Source organism: Rana temporaria, chromosome 3 (genome assembly GCF_905171775.1).
Source record: "Rana temporaria chromosome 3, aRanTem1.1, whole genome shotgun sequence".
Lineage (NCBI taxonomy): Eukaryota > Metazoa > Chordata > Amphibia > Anura > Ranidae > Rana > Rana temporaria.
The window spans coordinates 39,412,301-39,433,925 of NC_053491.1; the positions used below are offsets into that span (position 1 = coordinate 39,412,301).

Consider the following 21,625-nt stretch of genomic DNA (forward strand, 5'->3'; position numbering starts at 1 on the left):
AGTGGTGACAATTGATGGCACAGTGACTGCGTGTGATGGCACAGTGGTGACAATTGATGGGCACAATGGCTGCGTTTGATGGCACAATGGTGACAATTGATGGCACAATGGTGACAATTGATGGCACAGTGACTGCGTGTGATGACACAGTGGCAACAATTGATGGCACAGTGGCTGCGTGTGATGGCACAGTGGCTGCATTTGATGGCACAGTGGCTACAATTGATGGCACAGTGGCTGCGTGTGATGGCACAGTGGCTGCGTGTGATAGCACAGTGGCAACAATTGATGGCACAGTGGTGACAATTGATGGCACAGTGGTGACAATTGATGGCACAGTGGCAACAATTGATGGCACAGTGGCTGCGTTTGATGGCACAGTGGCGACAATTGATGGCACAGTGGCTGCGTGTGATGGCACAGTGGTGACAATTGATGGCACAGTGGCTGCGTGTGATGGCACAGTGGTGACAATTGATGGGCACAATGGCTGCGTTTGATGGCACAGTGGCAACAATTGATGGCACAGTGGCTGCGTGTGATGGCACAGTGGCTGCATTTGATGGCACAGTGGCTACAATTGATGGCACAGTGGCTGCGTGTGATGGCACAGTGGCTGCGTGTGATAGCACAGTGGCAACAATTGATGGCACAGTGGCAACAATTGATGGCACAGTGGCTGCGTTTGATGGCACAGTGGCGACAATTGATGGCACAGTGGCTGCGTGTGATGGCACAGTGGTGACAATTCATGGCACAGTGGCTGCGTGTGATGGCACAGTGGTGACAATTCATGGCACAGTGGCTGCGTGTGATGGCACAGTGGTCACAATTGATGGGCACAATGGCTGCGTTTTATGGCACAGTGGCGACAATTGATGGCACAGTGGCTGCGTGTGATGGCACAGTGGCTGCATTTGATGGCACAGTGGCTGCGTGTGATGGCACAGTGGCTGCGTGTGATGGCACAGTGGCAACAATTGATGGCACAGTGGCAACAATTGATGGCACAGTGGTGAAAATTGATGGCACAGTGGCAACAATTGATGGCACAGTGGCTGCGTTTGATGGCACAGTGGTGACAATTGATGGCACAGTGACTGCGTGTGATGGCACAGTGGTGACAATTGATGGGCACAATGGCTGCGTTTGATGGCACAATGGTGACAATTGATGGCACAATGGTGACAATTGATGGCACAGTGGCTGCGTGTGATGGCACAGTGGCAACAATTGATGGGTACAGTGAGGCTGCAATTGATGTTTATTTTGAGCACCAGGCACATTACTCAGCGCAGACCAGGGATAGACCATTGGGCAGGGGGGGGGGACAATAAAACACCTGCCACTGTGGAGACAGCAGAAGAGGCATTTCTTCTTCTATGTACACTGTCTGTGCCTGTGGGGTGTGTATTGAGGATCCAAAGCTCCTTTCTGTCCCCCCCCCCTCTAGTCTCTCTGATCTGACTGAACCCCCCCCCCCCACTCCAATCACCAGAGGGTGTGATGAGAGACTCGGGAGGCGGAGCTCACTGTGACGATTGTCGGGCTGGCTGCTGCTCACACTGCATGCAGGGAGAGGTGAGCTGAGGTATTTTTGGTGACAAGTCTCCATGGATGGAAAGCTGTAAACTTTCAGGAGGATTTGTTTTACTGATGCAGTGAAGGGTTAAGGTGACATTAGAATCGGAGGAGATAGTAAGTGAGTGTGGGGGGTGGGGAGTCTACAGTCTGATCACAGCTGACAGTCTATCTCCCAAGCCTGAACACTTGTTTGTACAAACATCCCAAATCCTCTGTCCAGATAATAATGTGAAGTCATTTCTTACCATTCATGTAAATAGGGCTGCATAATAATAATCGATTAGTTGCCCGATTATTGTTTCGATTAATCAGATAATAGCCTTAAAAAAAAAAAATTAATTTTTACATTTTTTTGGGCCAATTTGTTGTTGGGCAGATTACAAAACACAAATTGCCGCAAAAACACATTACATGCTTTTCTGCAGCTTCTCCATTGAAGTATATTGAACCAAGAAAAACAAAATCGCACCGTTTTGCGTTAAAAAGTCTTTGCCCTTTCCAAATACGCAGCAGCTGAAAAAAATCATGGATGTGAACGTGTCCCATAGGAAAACATGTAAATGAACTGGAGTGTGTTTCTGCAAAAAGCACCAAAACACAGAGGAGTGACCCCGGCCTGAGATGTTTAGTAACATAATGGGGGTTAAAAAAACAAAAATAAGTACAAAAAGAGCAAATAATCGCTATTGTAAGGGGTTAATTTTTTTACTGTGGGACAGTGAAAGTAATATTTACAGTAGTGATTTGCTTTTTTGTACTATAAAGGGCTAATTTTAGTTTTTTTAACCCTATTATGTTACTGGCCGATTAATCGATTATGAAATTAATCGATTACAATTTTCATAATCGATTAGTTGTTTCGACCCTACATGTAACCCTGTGTGTGGGTATGTGTGGTTTGTACAGAGTGACTCAGAGCCTGGATAACACAGTGTTATATGAATGGTCATCCATTACCTTCACATCATCCAGGTATACAGAGTGCTAGGAGCTTACAGTGCATACCTCCCAACATTTCAATCCAGCGCGGGACATCTTGTTGAGCGGGGTGGGGGACGGGGCCGGGGATCAAAGTTAAAGTTGTTGGGGGGGGGGGCCGGATCAAAGTTGTTCAGCAGGGGGGGGGTTCTCTTACCTGTGCAAATACCGCTCTGTCCCGACTCCCCGTCTGCTCCATCCACCTGTTGCAGCCCGCTCCATGATGTATGACTGCACTAGGGCGATACCGATACCAGTATCGGTATCAGGACCGATACCGAGTATTTGCAGGAGTACTTGTACTCCCGCAAATACCCCCGATGCCTAAATAGAATACTTGACCCCCTGCCGCCGTATATCGCAAATCCGCCGCTGCCGTGTTAATCACCGTGCGGCGAACATTACAGGCACCTTTAGTTTGAATAGCTGTTTTGCCCGCCGCGCCGTGTATAGACACTCCGCCTTGGACGGATCTGTCCAATCCCGAGCAAGGGGGAGTGTCCTTTACACGGCGTGGCAGGGAAAACAGCTATTCAAACGAAAGCTGCCTGTAATGTTCGCCGCACGGTGATTAACGCGGCGGCATCATCATTAGGTATGGGGGACATGGCTGCATTTATGTGGGGGGACATGGCTGCATTTATGTGGGGGGACATGGCTGCATTTGTGGGGGGGACATGGCTGCATTTGTGGAGGGGACATGGCTGCATTTGTGGGGGGACATGGCTGCATTTGGGGACACATTTAAAAAAAGTATCGGTATTCGGTATCGGCGAGTACATAAAAAAAAGTATCGGTACTTGTACTCGGTCCTAAAAAAGTGGTATCGGGACAACCCTAGACTGCACTGTACCGTTGTACTGTGATTGGGCGTGTAGCGGTCATGTGCGGAGGCGGGACTTCTAGACGATCGCTCACAGGCCAGCCGCACATGACCACCATACGCCCAATCACAGGGCACCGGACTCAAACATGGCGGCGGGAAACGGAAACAAACATGGAGGCACGGAATGTCGCCCCACCAAATGTCGCGCCCGGGGGCCCTGTTTTCCGTGACTCTAGTCTAGTCCGCGGGACCCCGAGACACACTTTAAATTGCGGGAGGATCCCGCGGAATCCGGGACGGTTGGGGGGTATGACAGTGTGTGTGTGTATATATATATATATATATATATATGTGTATGTGTGTGTGTGTGTGTGTGTGCTTCTTATACCAGATTGTTTTTTCATTGAGCAGTATTGTTGTATATAGTAGTGGATGAGCTTTTTTTGATTATAGACCTCGCTATCTGACCACTTCTCAGCCCCCCAACTCCCCCCAGCTTACATCACCCCCCAGACCACTTCATACAGACATCACTCCGAGCTGCTTCCTAACCCCCCCCGCCCCAGCTGAGGGACATCATTCCATGGTCACTTACATTTCCTTCTCTTCCCAACATCGCTCCCTGGAAACCCCATAGACACTGCAAGAAATCCTTCCCCATACTGCCCCCATCATCCCCTCCGCACTCCTCTCCTGTACATACTGCCCCCATCATCCCCTTCGCACTCCTCCCCTGTACACACTTCCCTCATCATCCCCTCCGCACTCCTCTCCTGTGCATACTGCCCCCATCATCCCCTCCGCACTCCTCTCCTGTACATACTGCCCTCATCATCCCCTCCGCACTCCTCTCCTGTGCATACTGCCCCCATCATCCCCTCCGCACTCCTCTCCTGTACACAATACCCTCATCATCCCCTCAGCACTCCTCTCCTGAGCATACTGCGCCCATCATCCCCTCCGCACTCCTCTCCTCTCCTGTACATTCTGCCCCCCTCATCCCCTCCGCACTCCTCTCCTGTACATACCGCCCCCATCATCCCCTCCTCACTCCTCTCCTGTACATACCGCCCCCATCATACCCTCCTCACTCCTCTCCTGTACATACTGCCCTCATCATACCCTCCACAGTCCTCTCCTGTACATACTGCCCTCATCATACCCTCCACAGTCCTCTCCTGTACATACTGCCCCCATCATTCCCTCCACAGTCCTCTCCTGTACATACTGCCCCCATCATACACTCCGCACTCCTCTCCTGTACATACTGCCCCCATCGCCCAGAGGCGATTTAGTTCGCATGTGCTGCGCTATATAAGTTCTTCACTCACTCACTCATCATACACTCCGCACTCCTCTCCTGTACATACTGCCCCCATCATACACTCCGCACTTTTTTCCTGTACATACTGCCCCCATCATACCCTCCGCACCCCTCTCTGTATGCACTGCCCCATTATACCCACCACACTCATCTCCTGTACATACTGCCCCCATCATCCCCTCCGCACTCCTCTCCTGTACATACTGCCCTCATCATCCCCTCCGCACTCCTCTCCTGTACATACTGCCCTCATCATCCCCTCCACACTCCTCTCCTGTACATACTGCCCTCATCATCCCCTCCGCACTCCTCTCCTGTACATACTGCCCTCATCATCCCCTCCGCACTCCTCTCCTGTACATACTGCCCCCATCATACACTCCGCACTCCTCTCCTGTACATACTGCCCCCATCATACACTCCGCAGTCCTCTCCTGTACATACTGCCCCCATCATACACTCCACAGTCCTCTCCTGTACATACTGCCCCATCATCCCCTCAGCACTCCTCTCATGTGCATACTGTCCCCATCATCCCCTCCGCACTCCTCTCCTGTACATACTGCTCACTGTCTTACCCTCCACACTCATTTAATGTACATACTGCCCCCATCATCCCCTTCGCACTCCTCTCCTGAACATACTGCCCCCATCATACACTCCGCACTCCTCTCCTGTACATACTGCCCCATCATACCCTCCGCACCCCTCTCCTGTATGCACTGCCCCATTATACCCACCACAATCATCTCCTGTACATACTGCCCCCATCACCCCCTCTGTACTCCTCTCCTGTACATACTGCCCCCATCATACCCTCCACACCCCTCTCCTGTATGCACTGCCCCATTATACCCACCACACTCATCTCCTGTACATACTGCCCCCATCACCCCCTTTGTACTCCTCTCCTGTACATACTGCCCCCATTATACCCTCCACACACCTCTCCTGCAGATTCAGATATAAAGGGAAACTCTGGATTTAGATGTAGAAGGGGGACTATGTTGACTCTGATGTAAAGGGGAACTCCTGTAATTAACTCCATATGATTAGAAATGTTATTTAATCACAACATTTCTGTGCTTTGCTTTGTACAGAAGTAATACATTGAATGTACTACAATTTTTTTTTTTTTTTAAATGGTGTGCGCTGCTGAAGTGTTCGGGTTTGGCTTGACGAAAAGGTGGCAACCCTACCTGGCCCTAACCCTCTTTCCCCCAAAATATATAAAAAGGGCTGTCAAAAGAAACAGGACAGTTCGGGTTTGGAATCAAGCGTCCGGGTTTCAGACCACCTGAAACCCGGACACATTAATAAGTCAGCACGAACAATCCCCCCTCTAAACAGATGGGAAAGGGCTTGATCTACTCCTCTTCCTCCCGCCTCTACCCCTCTGTGTTTGCCCACACTCCAATCTCAGGTACGTGACTCAGAAAAGGAAAGTGGGGGCTGGAAATTGGAAGTCCAGCAGTCTCAGATACATCTGAATGAGAGGTGCTAACTGCCAAGGGGTGAGTGAGCTCACCATCCATCCCAGTTTATAAACAATGGCCCAGATTCTCAAAGGGCTTACAACGGCACAACGCCATGTACGCCGTCGTAAGTCCTAATCTGGGCCGTCGTATCTCTGCGACTGATTCTTAGACATGGTACAAGATATGGTCAGAGAATGCAGACATGATGCAGGATCTGGTCAGAGAATGCAGACATGATGCAGGAGATGGTCAGAGACTGCAGACATGATACAAGAGATCAATGCAGCCTCACTGCACCAGTGAATGCAGCTTCACTGCACCAGTGAATGCAGCCTCACTGTGCCCATGATTGTCCATGAATGCAGCCTCACTGTGCCCATGAATGCAGCCTCACTGTCCAGGCTGTAAGGCAGGAAGTTCGGGACTTTAAAATCCTGTGGCAGAGGATTCCTGAATATCCATTCTGTGTTCTCAAACGGTCTGTGACAGAGACTGTCTCTATACTGTCCGTGCTTTGCTCCGGGTGCTAGGCCATGTGAGAGGGGTCTATCCGGGTGACCAATACCCATTCAGGATTGAGTGGCGAATATTGGAACCTTGAATACTGTTGTGCATTCTGTACTGCGTACCTGAACCTTCCCCTTCTCTCTATACTCTCTACTTCCCTTGCAAGTTTTACGCAGTGAAAATAAAGCCTACAGTTGAAGGTTTTACATCTTTTGTGGACATTCCAATTACTACAGACTTCCTCCCCTGGACAACGAACTTAGAGGTAACGTGCATTTCCCGAAATCTAAACCCCCCCCCCCCCTTACAGTGTAATGAAACTCAGATGTAAAAGGGAAACTCTGTGGACTCTGATGTAAAGGGGGACTCTTGTGATTAACTTTGTTTGATTAGAAATTCTATTTAATTGCAAAATATATGTATAGTTTATGCAATGAAAAAAAAAAATGCTGTGTGCCGCTAAGGGGGCAGATTCATGTAGATGGGCGTAAATTTGGGCGGGCGTAACGTATCTGATTTACGTTACGCTGCCGCAAGTTTTTCAGGCAAGTGCTTTATTCACAAAGCACTTGCCTGTAAAGTTGCGGCGGCGTAGCGTAAAACACCCGGCGGAATTCAAATTTGGCGGGTAGGGGCGTGTTTCATTTAAATGTAGCATGTCCCCGCGCCGAACGAACTGCACATGCGCCGTCCCTAAAATATCCCGGCGTGCATTGCTCTAAATGACGTCTCAAGGACGTCATTGGTTTTGACGTGGACGTAAACTACGTCCAGCACCATTCACGGACGACTTACGCAAACGACGTAAATTTTCGACGCGGGAACGCTGCCCATACTTAACATTGACTGCGCCTCATAGACCCAGGGGCAACTTTACGCCGGGAAAAGCCTAACGTAAACGTCGTAACTTTACTGCGTCGGCCGCGCGTACGTTCGGGAATTCGCGTATCTAGCTAATTTGCATACTCGACGGGGAAATCGACGGAAGCGTCACCTAGCGGGCAAAAAAAAAATTGCAGTTAAGATCCGACGGCGTAAGAGACTTGCGCCTGTCGGATCTAAGGGACATTCTATGCATAACTGATTCTAAGAATCAGTCGCATAGATACGACGGCGCTAGGCAGAAATACAACGGCGTATCTGGAGATGTGCCGTCGTATCTCTTTCGAGAATCTGGGCCAAGGTGTTTGGGTTAGACTTGAAGAAAAGGGGGCAACCCTATCTATGCCTCATAACCCACTACATACAGAAGGATGTCTGGAGGTCCTCATCGGACCAAAAGAGGTAAAAGACCTTGCCACACACACATTTCCTGCGTGTTTCTCTGTGCGTTTCCAGAATGAGCAAATGTGTATGTAACCTAAAGTGCAATCTAATAAGCGACTCAGTGCAGATCACTTTTCAAACTCAGCCACCATGGCAAAAGAGCACAAAATAAAAAGAAAATACATATAATAAAATCAGGAATTTTGTAACTGTTATAATACAGGATTTATATAGAGCCAACAGTTTGTGCAGCGCTTTACAATGTAGTCATTATAGGAATATCTAAACAGATAAACACAAAAAATTAAACGGTTACTGTTTTATAGTCCTTATCTAATTTTAGAAAAAAAGCTAAAACCACTAAATATGGAGAAAAAAACAAAAAAAATCGACCGCGGCAGGACTCGAACCTGCAATCTTCTGATCCGAAGTCAGACGCCTTATCCATTAGGCCACGCGGCCGCTGTACACATAGAGCTCTGTACCCTCTCCACATAACATGTATTGTTCCTGCCTCTAGGCGTCACTAATCAACACTGTGTGAGTCGTCACTCTATTTCCTTTTACTCCTTACAGGCCAGACTAGTTGCTAACAGAAGTGAATGGAGGAGGATTGCGGGACGTATTCTCTTACTGCAGGAGGTCAGTCTGAGTGAGGAAACACGTGGGGGGAGGTGCGTGATGATATAGACACGAAGGGGGGGTGTACACATCACACTGCAAGTCTGGGGGGGGTTTGTATATGAAATCTTTTTACCCTTGTTTAGCATTATAGACCCAATAGAATCCATCTTTACACCAAACGATTTAGTTCGCATATGTTGCGCTTTACAAGTTTCTCACTCACTCACTTACTCAAACTCTAATAGTAGATATTTAGTTTTATTTATTTTATATCCTATGTATTTATATTATATGTATTATTTATGTTATAAAATAGTTTATCATGTATATTACATTTATTTATTTTATATTATATATCCAACCCAGTACTAGCAGGGTGTACCTAATAATAATGTTTCCGGTGAGACCCAGTTCACACAGGGGGCGACTTCAGAGGCGAATTGCAAAATGACTTCTGTATTGAAGGCAATGCAAGTCGCCCCCAAAGTTGTACAAGAACCTTTTTTTAAGTCGGAGTGACTTGAGTCGCTCCTATTAGAACAGTTCCATTGAACAGAGCAGAGCGCGACTTGTCAGGCGGCTGAGTCGCCCCTGTGTGAACCGGCTCTGAGTCTATAACCGCGCTTCTTTTAAAGGGTTACTAAACCCTAGTTTTTTTTTTTTTTTATTTTTTTTTTAAAATAACAAACATGTCATACTTGCCTCCTCTGTGCAGTTGGTTTTGTACAGAGTGGCCCCAATCCTCCTCTTCTGGGGTCCCTCAGCGGTGCTCGTGGCTCCATCTCTTCTTGAGTGCCCCGTCGGAGAAGCGCTCTCCCGTGTCCTGATGCTGCGTCTATTCACACAGACAGCAGGATTCGCCCATGTCATTGGATGTGATTGACCACAGCGGGAGCCAATGGCTTCACTGCTAAACATCTATCCAATCAGGCGATAAAGATGGTGTGGTGCGAATCCAGTATGGGTTCCTGCATCGCATACAAATTGCAGGCAGTTCACACTGCTCTATGCAAACCGATATGTTAAGCCGATTTAAAAACAAAAATTCCCCTTCATCTCATAAAATCTAATGCCGCGTACAGACGGTCGTTTTTTGTGATGAAAAAAAACGTCATTTTTAAAAATGTCATTTATGTCTTTTCCCCCACACAATGACCGTGTGTGGGGGAAAACGTTGTTTTATGTCTTCTGAAAAACGGCAAATTTTTTTTTCGAACATGCTTAAATTTTTTTGACCTTTTTTCAAAACGTTGTTTTTTGTGTCATAAAAAATTATCGTGTGTGGGCTAAAACGACGTTTAAAACCCGCGCATGCTCAGAAGCAAGTTATGACGTGAGCTTGAATGGAACAGAGTGCCGCCGTACGTGCTGAACGTAACCGCGCTTTGCTAGAGCATTTTGAAAAAACGATGGTGTGTAGGCAACGTCGTTTTTTAGAATGAAGTTTGAAAACGTCGTTTTTTTACAAGACAAAAAACGACCGTGTGTACGCGGCATTACAGTTGGACCCCTTTCACACTGGGGTGTTTTTAAGGCTCTTTTGGGCTAAAAATAGCACCTGTAAAGTGCAAAATGGCTCCCCTGCAGTCTCAGTGTGAACGGCCGAGTGCTGTCACACTGAGGTGGTGCACTGGCAGGACGTTAAAAAAAAAAAAAAAAAAAGTCCTGCCAGCAGCATCTTTGGAGCGGTGTATACCGCTCCTCCACCACTCCTGCCCATTGAAATGAATGGGCACTGCTACCGAAGCGCCTGCAAAGCGCTTCGGCAGCGGTGCTACACGGGCGCATTTAACCTCTTCATCGGCCGCTAGCTAGGTTATAAGCACTCCGCTAGCAGCCGAATAGCGCCGCTAAAATGATGGTAAAGCGCCGCTAAAACTATCGGCGTTTTACCGTCAACGCCTGTCCGCTCCAGTGTAAAAGCAGCGGAGTTCCACCGAAAAAAAAAAAATTTAAAGTCAGCAGCTACAAATACTGCAGCTGCTGACTTTTAATATATGGACACTTACCTGTCCTGGGCGCCCTCGATGTCGGCACCCGAAGCCGATCTCTCCCTCGGCTCTCGGGTGCTGCCCCGGTCATCTTCGCTAAGGGAATCAGGAAGCGGGCACAAAAACAGGTAATCAAAACTTTTGGACGAAAAAAAAACCGGGCTAACTTTACTGTTAAGTTTTTCATTTAATTCATTAAAGTGTATTTTTTCCCAAAAAATTGTATTTGAAAGACCGCTGCGCAAATACCGTGTGACATAAAATATTGCAACAACCGCTATTTTATTCCCTAGGGTCTCTGCTAAAAAAAAATATATATATATAATGTTTGGGGGTTCTAAGTGATTTTCTAGCATAAAATACAGGATTTTTACTTGTAAGCAACAAGTGTCAGAAAAGATTTATAGCCGGATTCAGGTATACTTACGACGGCGTAACGGTAGATATGCCGTCGTAAGTCCGAATCCGCACCGTCGTATCTTTAAGCGTATTCTCAAACTGAGATACGCTTAACTGTTGCTAAGATACGACCGGCGTAAGTCTCCTACGCCGTCGTATCTTAGCTGCATATTTACGCTGGCCGCTAGGGGCGTGTACGTGGATTTACGCCGAGAATATGTAAATGAGCTAGATACGCCTATTCACGAATGTACGTACGCCCGTCGCAGTAAGATACGACGTTTACGTAAGGTGTTTTTCAGGCGTAAAGATAAACCACCTAAAAGATGGCGCAGCCAATGTTAAGTATGGACGTCAGAACAGCCGTCGAATTTCACGTAGTTTACGCCGTTTGCGTAAGTCGTACGTGAATGGGACTGGGCGCAGGTTACGTTCACGTCGAAAGCATTGACCATTTGCAACGTGATTTTGAGCATGCGCACTGGATACGTCCACGGACGGCGCATGCGCCGTTCGTTAGGTGCGTCATTTACGTGGGGTCACGATTCATTACCATACAACACGCCCACTACCAGCCTACTTTGAATTACGCGGGCTTACGCCGGCCCATTTACGCTACGCCGACGTAACTTAGGGAGAAAGTGCTTTGTGAATACAGTACTTGCCTCACTATGTTATGTCGGCGTAGTGCAAATGGGATGCACTACGCCGAACTAAAGAAGCGCCGCTCTACCTGAATCCGGCTATTAGTCTTTAAATGGTTAAACTGAGAACTTCTACACAAGTTCAGTTCATTGATAAGTAGAAACATTGGCCCAGATTCAGGTAGCAATCGCGCCTGCGTAACCATAGTTACGCAGCGCAATTGATGACTTGCGCCGGCGTAACGAGTTCTCCTGATTCAGAGAACTCGTTACGCCGACTGCAGCCTAAAATCTGTGTGGCATAAGGCTCTTATGCCACGCAGATTTTAGGCTGCATTCTTGCGTTGACCGATAGGGGGCGCTCCCATTGTGGTCAGCATATAGTATGCAAATTGCATACTTACGCCGATTCACAATGTTGCGCGGGCGTCTTTAGCGTAAGGCTGCCCATGCTAAAAGCAGGGGCAGCCAATGCTAAAGGATACCCGGCGTTCCCGCGTCGCGATGTTCGAATTTTACGTCATTTGCGTAAGTGAATCGTGAATGGCGCTGGACGCCATTCACGTTCACTTTGAAGCAAATGACGTCCTTGCGACGTCATTTGCCGCAATGCACGTCGGGAAAGTTTCCCGACGGAGCATGCGCTGTACGCTCGGCGCGGGAGCGCGCCTAATTTAAATGATTCCCGCCCCCGGCGGGATCATTTACATTGCGCGCGCTTACGCCGGGCAATTTTGCCGGCGCGCCCTCGCAATTTACGAAGCTACTGCTCCGTGAATCGAGGGCAGCGCAAAATATTTGCGTGGGCACAGGGCAAAATCGTTGCCCTGTGCCTCCACAAATATAGCGCAATTGCTACCTGAATCTGGGCCAGGGTATCTTTTCTCACACTTGGCAGGCTGCCCAGAGACAAGTCGCTCGCATTGACTTCTATGATACAGAAGCTATTTGCAAGTAGTGCTGAAGTAAATCGGCTTTTTTTTTTTTTTGCTGTTAAACAATTGGCCAATGCCGATTAATTCAAAAGTGCCAAAAATCGGCCGATATATCGGTCGACCGATACTTCAATGTGTATGAAGATACAGAAAACAAACTATAAAATTGTTTCCCAATGGTACTGAACCCCGGCTCTTCTTCACAGATTCTTTCCAGAGGTTACTGATACCTGCTGGAGATGTTGTGAGGAATCTGGGACACTATTGCATATTTTTTGGTTATGCCCTAGAATCAAACATTTTTGGTGGGAGGTTCGGAGAACTAGTCAGCAGTTCTGGGAAGAAGAGATACCTGATGACCCAGTCTTCTTTGTATTACATTAAACAAAAATGCCAGTTAAGAAATATAAAGAAAGGATAGTATGCCATCTCTTGAATGCGGCTAAGCATGTATACCTGGCATCTGGAAGCAAAGGCAACCCCCATCAATAGGACTTTGGCTTAAAAAAGTCGAGGAAATGAATCAAATGGAAGAACTGATATGAATGAATGACTTGTATAGCGCTACACATGCAAACTGAATCGCCTCTAGGAGCTTTTTTTGCAGCCAGTGTATTCCTGGCTGGTGCGGTCATTTACCCCGTAGGATCTTGACACGCTTGGGACACACAGTCATACACACACATATATACTGGGCCAATTTGGCCAGGATCCAATTAACCTACCAGCATGTCTTTGAAATGTGGGAGGAAACCAGAGTACCTAGAGGAAACCCACGCAGACACAGGGAGAACATGCAAACTCCAAGCAGATGGTGTCGCGGTCGGGATTCGAACCAGCGACCCTTTTTCTGCTAGGTGAAAGTGCTAACCACTACACCACTGTGCTACCCTGGACAGCACGACAGAAAAGAGAGACCTACCAGAAAACATGGTCCGCATGGAATCTCTTTATTGGGTCAAAGGAAGGGAAGATGCTTATGGGAACAGTATAGAGGAGTATTATATTTTCGACGAAGGAGGTCGGGGAGGAAGAGGGGGGACACTGTGGAGTGGGAAGGGCGGGGAGGTCTCCGAAAAAAAATCCTTTTTTTTTTTTACTTTTTTTATTTGTTGTTGTCTTGTTGCGTGTTTGGTGGGGGGAGGGAGGGACAGAGACAGATAAGCTATTTGCAAGTCGTGCTGAAGTAAATCGGCTTTTTTTTTAAAACAATTGGCCACTGCCGATTAATTAAAAAGTGCCAAAAATCGGCCGATATATCGGTCGACCTCTACTTCAATGTGTATGAAGATACAGGAAACAAACTATAAAATAAGAATATCTTAAAGCGGAGTTCCACTCAAAAGGGGAACTTCCGCTTAAACCACTCCTCACCCCCTTACATGCCACATTTGGCATGTAATTTTCTTTGGGGGGGGGGGGGCTTCAGTAGGTGTGGGACTTCCTGTCCCACTTCCTCCTTCCGCCCAGGGACCGCTTAGGCGACTCGTCATATCACCTTAGGCGTCCCCTCTCTGTAGGCGATCACCTGGGACACGTGACAGGTCCCAGGCAATCGCCTGTCCACTCAGGGAGTGCAATGCCGCTCACACATTCGCAGTGAGTGCCCAGCCGTGAAGCCGAAAGCTGTCACAGTCGGGTGCCCCACAGTTAGAATGGAGGCGTCGGCGGAGAGGGGGGGAGAGGAGCGGAGCTCCGGGCGGCCGTGTCGCTGGACAGTGAAACAGGTAAGTGTCTTTATTAAAAGCCAGCAGCTACACTTTTTGTAGCTGCTGACTTTTAATAAACATAAAAAAAGGCTGGAACTCTTTAACAAAAAAATAAAAGCTATTACGGGAAAAAAAAGGCTGTAAAAACAGGCAGGGAAAGCTCCATTATCATTGCTGTTTGTCTTGTCATACCAACGGCCACCACAAGAGGGCGCCAGAAGAAAGCATAGGACTGCAGAGAAGGCCACAAAGCCGTGGCCTCAATTACTGCCCGGCGCGGCCAGGGGTGTGTCGAGCCCTGGTGTACACCCATGTGAGTCAATTCTGGTGTGGACCAAAAAAAAGATCCTGCATGACTTTGGTCCGAATGCGATGCCAATTTAGCCATACAATATGTATGGCTGAATTTGCATCGCACAGACGTTGTATGTGATTTTCTCAGCAGTGCGGTGCGAATCACATGCGATGTCTGACATTGTTCCAATGTGAACTGAGCCTATTACAGTGATCAGTGCTATGAGACAGTTGTTATTCTTTTGAAGGTGCTTCTGATTTTATTTTATTTTTTCTTATTTCACAGGGTTGTAATAATGATATAATCTAAATAAACCATAAAGCAGGCAATATGGAAAGATTGCTAAGAAAAAACAGGTATCTGATAAGCTACTGGAAGATGAAGACCTTGAAATGCCGCATGTGTACAATGGCTTCACATTTACCGAGTGAAGATGGCGCACAGGAAGCCCAACAGAGGCGCATGAACCCCCTTAATATACAGATGCTCTCCAAAGGACTCCATGAACAAATATTTAGAGGTAAACAAGAACAATACTCTAAAGAAAGCATTCAGAAGAGCATAGAGCATCTGCAGAACCATAGTCTATGGGATCAGAAGACCTCCACTCTCCAGGACGTGGAATTAGAACTGCCCAGGATGTACGGCGGGAACATTGATGAACATTTCAGAATTCTCGCTCAAAAACAGAATCTTCCATACCTGGAAGCAGCTAATGATCTATTACAATGCCAGTTACCAGACCTACCCCAAGAGTGGGCCTGGCAGACCGGATGGACTAAGTATACCAGAGGAGGAGGACGAGAGCAGGTTGACTTCCCAGATGAGAAGGCTCTGGTGTTCGATGTGGAGGTCTGCATGTCAGAAGGACAATTCCCAACTCTAGCTGTGGCCGTCTCCCCCCAGTGCTGGTAAGGAAAGGTTTGTACCCAAATCTCGATTTTTCAAATATCTGTAACTGAACTCATTTTGTTTTTTTTTAGGTACTCTTGGTGTAGTCGGAGATTAATAGAAGAACGATACACATGGTCTAATGAAATATCGATGTCTGATCTCATCCCGCTTGAGACATCGCCAAAGTCAAACATTATGAACAAGAACAACTGGTCTGAGAGATTAGTGGTGGGCCACAATGTCAGCTTTGACAGAGCGTTCATTAAGGAGCAGTACTTTATAAAGGTGTGTAATGTGTGTGTGTGTGTGTGTGTGTGTATATATATATATATATATATATATATATATATATATATATATATATACCCCGTATTTATCGTGGTATTGCGTGCTCCAGCGTAGAGCGCGCACCCCTAAAGTGGACCCGCATTCCTGTTAAAAAAAGATTTTAGTACTTACAGTTTTGGTGTCTTGCGCGGCGGCCTCGTCGGGTCCGGTGTCCGTCTGCGGCTTCGGTGGTGTCCTCCTCGTCGGGTCCGGCGGCCTTCTGCGGTGTCCTCCCCGCTCGATCCCCGCGCTGAGTTTGAACTACTGCGCCGGCATATACCGAGCGCAGTACACTCGTGTATAGTCGGGCAGGCTCGGCTCCTCTCGCGGTCACTACTTGTGCGTCCTGTACGTCCAGGATGTGACTGCGAGAAAACCCGAGCCTGCCCGACTATACACGAGTGTACTGCGCTCGGTATATGCTGGCGCAGTAGTTCAAACTCGGCGCGGGTATCGGCGTATATCGCGCACCCACGATTTTGCCCTGAATTTCAGGGCAAAAAAGTGCACGGTATACGCCGATATATACGGTATATATATTAGAGGTCGACCGATATGGGTTTTTCTCTGGCCGATATTTAGAAATCGCGGCGACCGATGGCCGATATATGATGCAGATTTTTTGGGCCGATATGTTAGGCCGATTTTTTATTTATTCCCCCCCCCCCCACTTCATCTCATAAAATCTAATGCCTCGTTTCCACTGAGCGGATCGGTTCGGTACGGTACGCTTTTTTGGGTGTTTCCATTATGAAAGCGTGCCATAAAAGCGAACCGTACCGGACCATTCTGGGTCCTGCTTCAGATGTGGGGCCATAGAGAATGGAACGGTTCCATTAGGGCGGACCTACAAATACATCTCACTGATTGGTGGATGTGCTAGGCTTTTTTTCTAAACCTTGCATGGTCCCGGATGGTCCGATTTGCAGTGGAAATGCTCTGCAGAATAGACCGGTCCCATTCTAACCGCTCCATTCTTTCTGACCCGAACCGATCCGTGCAGTGGAAACGAGGCATTACAGTTAGACCCCTTTCACACTGGGGTGTTTTTCAGGTGCTTTTGAGCTAAAAATGGCGCCTGTAAAGTGCCTGCAAAAACGGCTCCCCTGCAGTCTCAGTGTGAAAGCCCGAGCGCTTTCACACTGAGGCGGTGCGCTGGCAGGATGTTAAAAAAAAAAGTCCTGCAAGCAGCATCTTTGGAGCGGTGTATACCGCTCCTCCACCACTCCTGCCCATCTAAATGAATGGCACCGCTGCCGAAGAGCCTGCAAAGCACTTCTGCAGCTACACAAGAGCATTTAACCCCTTCATTGGCCGCTAGCTGGGATATGAGCGCCCCGCTAGCAGCCAAATAGCGCCACTAGAATGACAGTCCAGTGCGAAAGCAGCGGAGTTCCGATGAAAAATAAATACTGCAGCTGTTGACTTTTAATATATGGACACTTACCTGTCCTGGGCGCACGTGATGTCGGCACCCAAAGCCGATCTCTCCCTCGGGTGCTGCTGCCGCCATCTTCGGTAAGGGAATCACTATTTTATTTCCTAGGGTCTCTGCTAAAAAAAAAATATATAATGTTTGGGGGTTCTAAGTGATTTTCTAGCAGAAAATACAGGATTTTTACTTGTAAGCAACAAGTGTCAAAAAAGATTTAGGCCCAGATTCTCAAAGGGCTTACGACGGCGCAGCGCCATGTATGCCGTCGTAAGTCCTAATCTGGGCCGTCGTATCTATGCGACTGATTCTTAGAATCAATTACGCATAGATAAGCATTAGATCCGACAGGTGTAAGGCTCTTACGCCGTCAGATCTTAAATGTATTTTTTTTTTTTTGGCCGCTAGATGTCGCCGACGTCGTTTTCCCCGTCGAGTATGCAAATTAGCTAGATACGCGAATTCCTGAACGTACGCGCGGCCGACGCAGTGAAGTTACGACATTTATGTTAGGCTTGTCCTGGCGTAAAGTTGCCCCTGCTATATGAGGTGCAATCAATGTTAAGTATGGCCGTCGTTCCTGCGTCGAAATTTTAAAATTTACGTTGTTTGCGTATTTTAGGGACGGCGCATGCGCATTACGTTCGGAGCGGGAACGCGCTTAATTTAAATGCAATACGCCCCCTACCCGCCTAATTTGAATTAAAGGGGTTGTAAAGACAAAAATATTTTCCTCTTAAATTAAAGTCTGACAGTAGCTGATAAAATAAAAAGTAATGTTTTGCATTATAACTAGTTTGATACCTGTTGAAATCGAGCCGTTTTATTCACCTCCGTCACTCCTGAATCATTTTTCTCACTGACTTCCTGGTTTGCGGTGCGCATTCATTCTTGCTACATCACGGCCTAATGGGAACTACAGTTCCCATTAGGCTTAGCCTCCATGCCTGTGAGGGATAAGAGAGCATCTTCACGCAGGACTGTAGTCATAGGGAGGGGGGTGAGCACATTCTGCTTTCCACCATGCAAAACGGCTCAGATGTTGGTGGAAAGCAGGAAGAGGAGAGACAGGAAATGGCATTTTCAAACCTGGATTACTGTATTTTGGAGGTCAAAAGGAAAAACGAGATAAGTGATATTTAAATGCTCTAGCTTACAGCAATCAATTGATCTAATAAAAAACGAACCTTTAGTGTTCCTTTAAGCGGGCATGCGCCGGGTGATTTACAGTACGCCGCCGCAACTTTACAGGCAAGTTCTTTGTGAATCAAGCACTTTCCTGTAAAACTTGCGGCGGCGTAACTTAAATGACATAGGTTACGCCGCCGCAGAGAAGCGCCGATCTACGAGAATCTGGCCCTTAGTCTTTAAATGGTTAAACTGAGAACTTCTACACAAGTTCAGTTCATTGAAGTTGAAACATTGTATTCTTATCTCCGACTTGGCAGGCTGCCCAGGAGGGAGATGTCGCTTCCAGGGGAAACTTCTCAGGCATTGACTTCTATTACAGAAGCTTTTTAGCAAGTCACCTGCTTTCCCAGCAAAATCGGCCAATGCTGATTAATTAAAAAACACCAAATATCGGCCGATATATCGGTCGACCTCTAATTCTCTCTCTCTCTCTCTCTCTCTATATATCTATATCTATATATATATATATATATATATATATATATATATATATATATATATATATATATATATATAAACAACTTGAAAAAAGTGCAAACTTGTCCATATATATATATTAGAGCTGCACGATTAATCATCAAGAATCGTTATCGCAATTTTTTTTCCGTTGCAATTTTGACAAAGTATTTTCCGATCTTTCTATGCAGAGAATTCTCTGCTCTGCTGAAGCCACAGCTGTCAAAAGAAAAAATCCGGCCAGTCTGCCAAGTATTCTTTAGCAGTGGAATCCAAATTCTAAACATTGTAACAATTTTTGTCCTTTACATCAAAGGAATAGACTTATATGTGTAAATGAGGAAAGTTTAAACACTAAGGGCCAGATTCAGGTACATCAGCGCATCTTTGAGCCGGCAGGTAGTGGGCGTGTTGTATTAAAATGAGTTGTGACCCCATGTAAATGAACAGCCGATCGAACGGCGCATGCTCAGAATCACGTCGCATATACTCCCTAAGATACGACGGCTCAATGCGTACGACGTGAACGTAACTTACGCCCAGCCCCATTCACGTACGACTTACGTAAACGACGTAAAATACAACGCTGTTCCCACGCCCATACCTTAACATGACTTACCCCTGCTTTATGAGGGGTAAACTTGCGCCGGACGTAGGCCTTACGTAAACGGCGTAGCTTACTGCGACGGGCGCAAGTACGTTCGTGAATCTGCGTATCTAGGTCATTTACAATTTCAATGCGTAAATCAACGGAAGCGCCCCTAGCGGCCAGCGTAAATATGCACCCAAGATACGACGGAGTAGGAAACTTACGTCGGTCGTAGGAAGCCAAAATTCAAGCGTATCTTGTTTCCTGAATTTGGCGCATAGATACGACGGCGCATCCTAGAACTTATGCGGCGTATGAATAGATACGTCGGCATAAGCTGTCTGTGAATCTGGCTATAAACCTTTTTCTGACATGTTGGTTTCAAGTTAAAACATTTTTTTTTTTATATTTTTAACAATTATATCAAAAAAATATTTATTAGAGACCTAGAGAATAAAATGGCGGTTGTTGCAATATTTTATGTCACACATTTTTGGGGAAAAAATTACTTTAATGAATTAACAAAAAATTAAAATATCCAGTAAAGTTAACCCAATTTGTTTTTTTGTATAATGTAAAAGATTTTACGCCGCAAGAATCGTGATCTTTATTCTCAGCAAAAAAATTGTGATTCTCATTTTGGCCAGAATCTTGCAGCTCTAATAAAAACAAAAAAAAAGTGTATATATATATATATATATATATACAGTATATATCCGAGTATAAGTCAAGTTTTTCAGCCCTTTTTTTTTTTTTTGGTCACTGTGCAGATAAGATTGGATGGTCAAGATGGTGCAGCCCTCTTCAGATTGGGTAATCTAGTACAAACAACAAAAAACAAAAAGGGTGCAAATGTCTAGTGCATGATCTCCAGCACTTTTATTGAGGGATAAAAAATACTAATTATACTTACAAACCAAAAAGGAATGGTAGAGTATCAAAAATAACAGAACTCAGAAGTCCGCCCTCCAACCTCATGGAATTGTGCAGATGACAGAACCAGCTGACGTGTTTCGGGGGACTGGCCCTATTCTTCAGAGTATTGATCTGATAAAGGTGGCCGGTCCCCTAAAACGCAGAAGCTGGTTCTGTCATCTGCACAATTTCATGAGGTTGGATGGCGGACTTCTGTATTCTTGTTATTTTTGATACACTACTGTTCCATTTTGGGTTGTGAGTATAATTAATATTTTTTATCTCTTAAAGTGATTGTAAAGGATCGTTATTTAAAAAACAAAAAACAAACATATCATACTTGCCTCCACTGTGCAGTTCGTTTTGCATAGAGTGGCCCCGAACACCGTCTTCTGGAGCCCCTCAGTGTCTCTCGGGGCTCCTCCCCGCATCAGATAACCCCCTAGGATAAGCTCTCCCGAGTCATTCATTCTACACCCATAGACTTTGAATGTATGACTCGGCGTTTGTTCAGAGGTTGATAACTTGCCATGATCAGATGATTGTTGCCAATCATGTACCACCAAGTCATTTTTGTCAGAGATGTAGTATAATATGTTGGAATAAAATAATATGAAGGCATATACATTGGTGACTAAAACACATTTAATTTTTCTTAGGGCTCAAAGATGCGTTTTATGGACACAATGAGCATACACATGGCTATCTCAGGCCTAACAGGATTTCAGCGCACTTTATGGATGGCCAGTAAATACGGGAAGAAAAAAGGATTGCAGGAGGTCAAACAGCACATCATGAAAACTCGACACAAGTATGATGGCCCAGCTGTAAGTCTGTTAAATACCTAAAGTTCAATTAATTTCTTATTTCTTTAAATTGGAGGTTCACCCAAAAACTTAATTTTTAACCTTAGATTGAGGCTCATTTTATCTAGGGGAATCGGGTAGTTTTTTTAAAATCGAAGCCGTACTTACCGTTTTAGAGAGCGATCTTCTCCGCCGCTTCCGGGTATGGGCTGCGGGACTGGGCGTTCCTATTTGATTGACAGGCTTCCGACGGTCGCATACATCGCTTCACGATTTTCCGAAAGTAGCCGAACGTCGGTGCGCAGGCGCCGTATAGAGCCACACCAACGATCGGCTTCTTTCGGCTACTCGTGACGCAATGTATGCGACCGTCGGAAGCCTGTCAATCAAATAGGAACGCCCAGTCCCGAAAGCTGTCCTACCACCGCAGTACTTCTTTGCCACAAGATATCCTC

General features: G+C 46.4%; 1 protein-coding gene and 1 non-coding gene across 2 annotated transcripts in view; one reads left to right on the plus strand and one right to left on the minus strand.

Moving 5' to 3' along the window:
* The first annotated feature begins 1,521 nt into the window (after nucleotides 1–1,521).
* Nucleotides 1,522–21,625, plus strand: part of POLG (DNA polymerase gamma, catalytic subunit) — a 91,886-nt gene continuing 71,782 nt past the window's right edge. Inside the window, exons 1-5 of the mRNA XM_040342413.1 lie at nucleotides 1,522–1,581; nucleotides 8,540–8,605; nucleotides 14,846–15,471; nucleotides 15,544–15,739; nucleotides 21,024–21,191. Of these exons, the coding sequence (XP_040198347.1) occupies nucleotides 14,891–15,471; nucleotides 15,544–15,739; nucleotides 21,024–21,191 (945 nt within the window). The 5' untranslated portion in view covers nucleotides 1,522–1,581; nucleotides 8,540–8,605; nucleotides 14,846–14,890. The remainder of the gene's footprint in view (nucleotides 1,582–8,539; nucleotides 8,606–14,845; nucleotides 15,472–15,543; nucleotides 15,740–21,023; nucleotides 21,192–21,625) is intronic.
* TRNAR-UCG lies at nucleotides 8,353–8,425 on the minus strand. Its single transcript has one exon. It is a non-coding gene; the product is annotated as a tRNA-Arg (tRNA).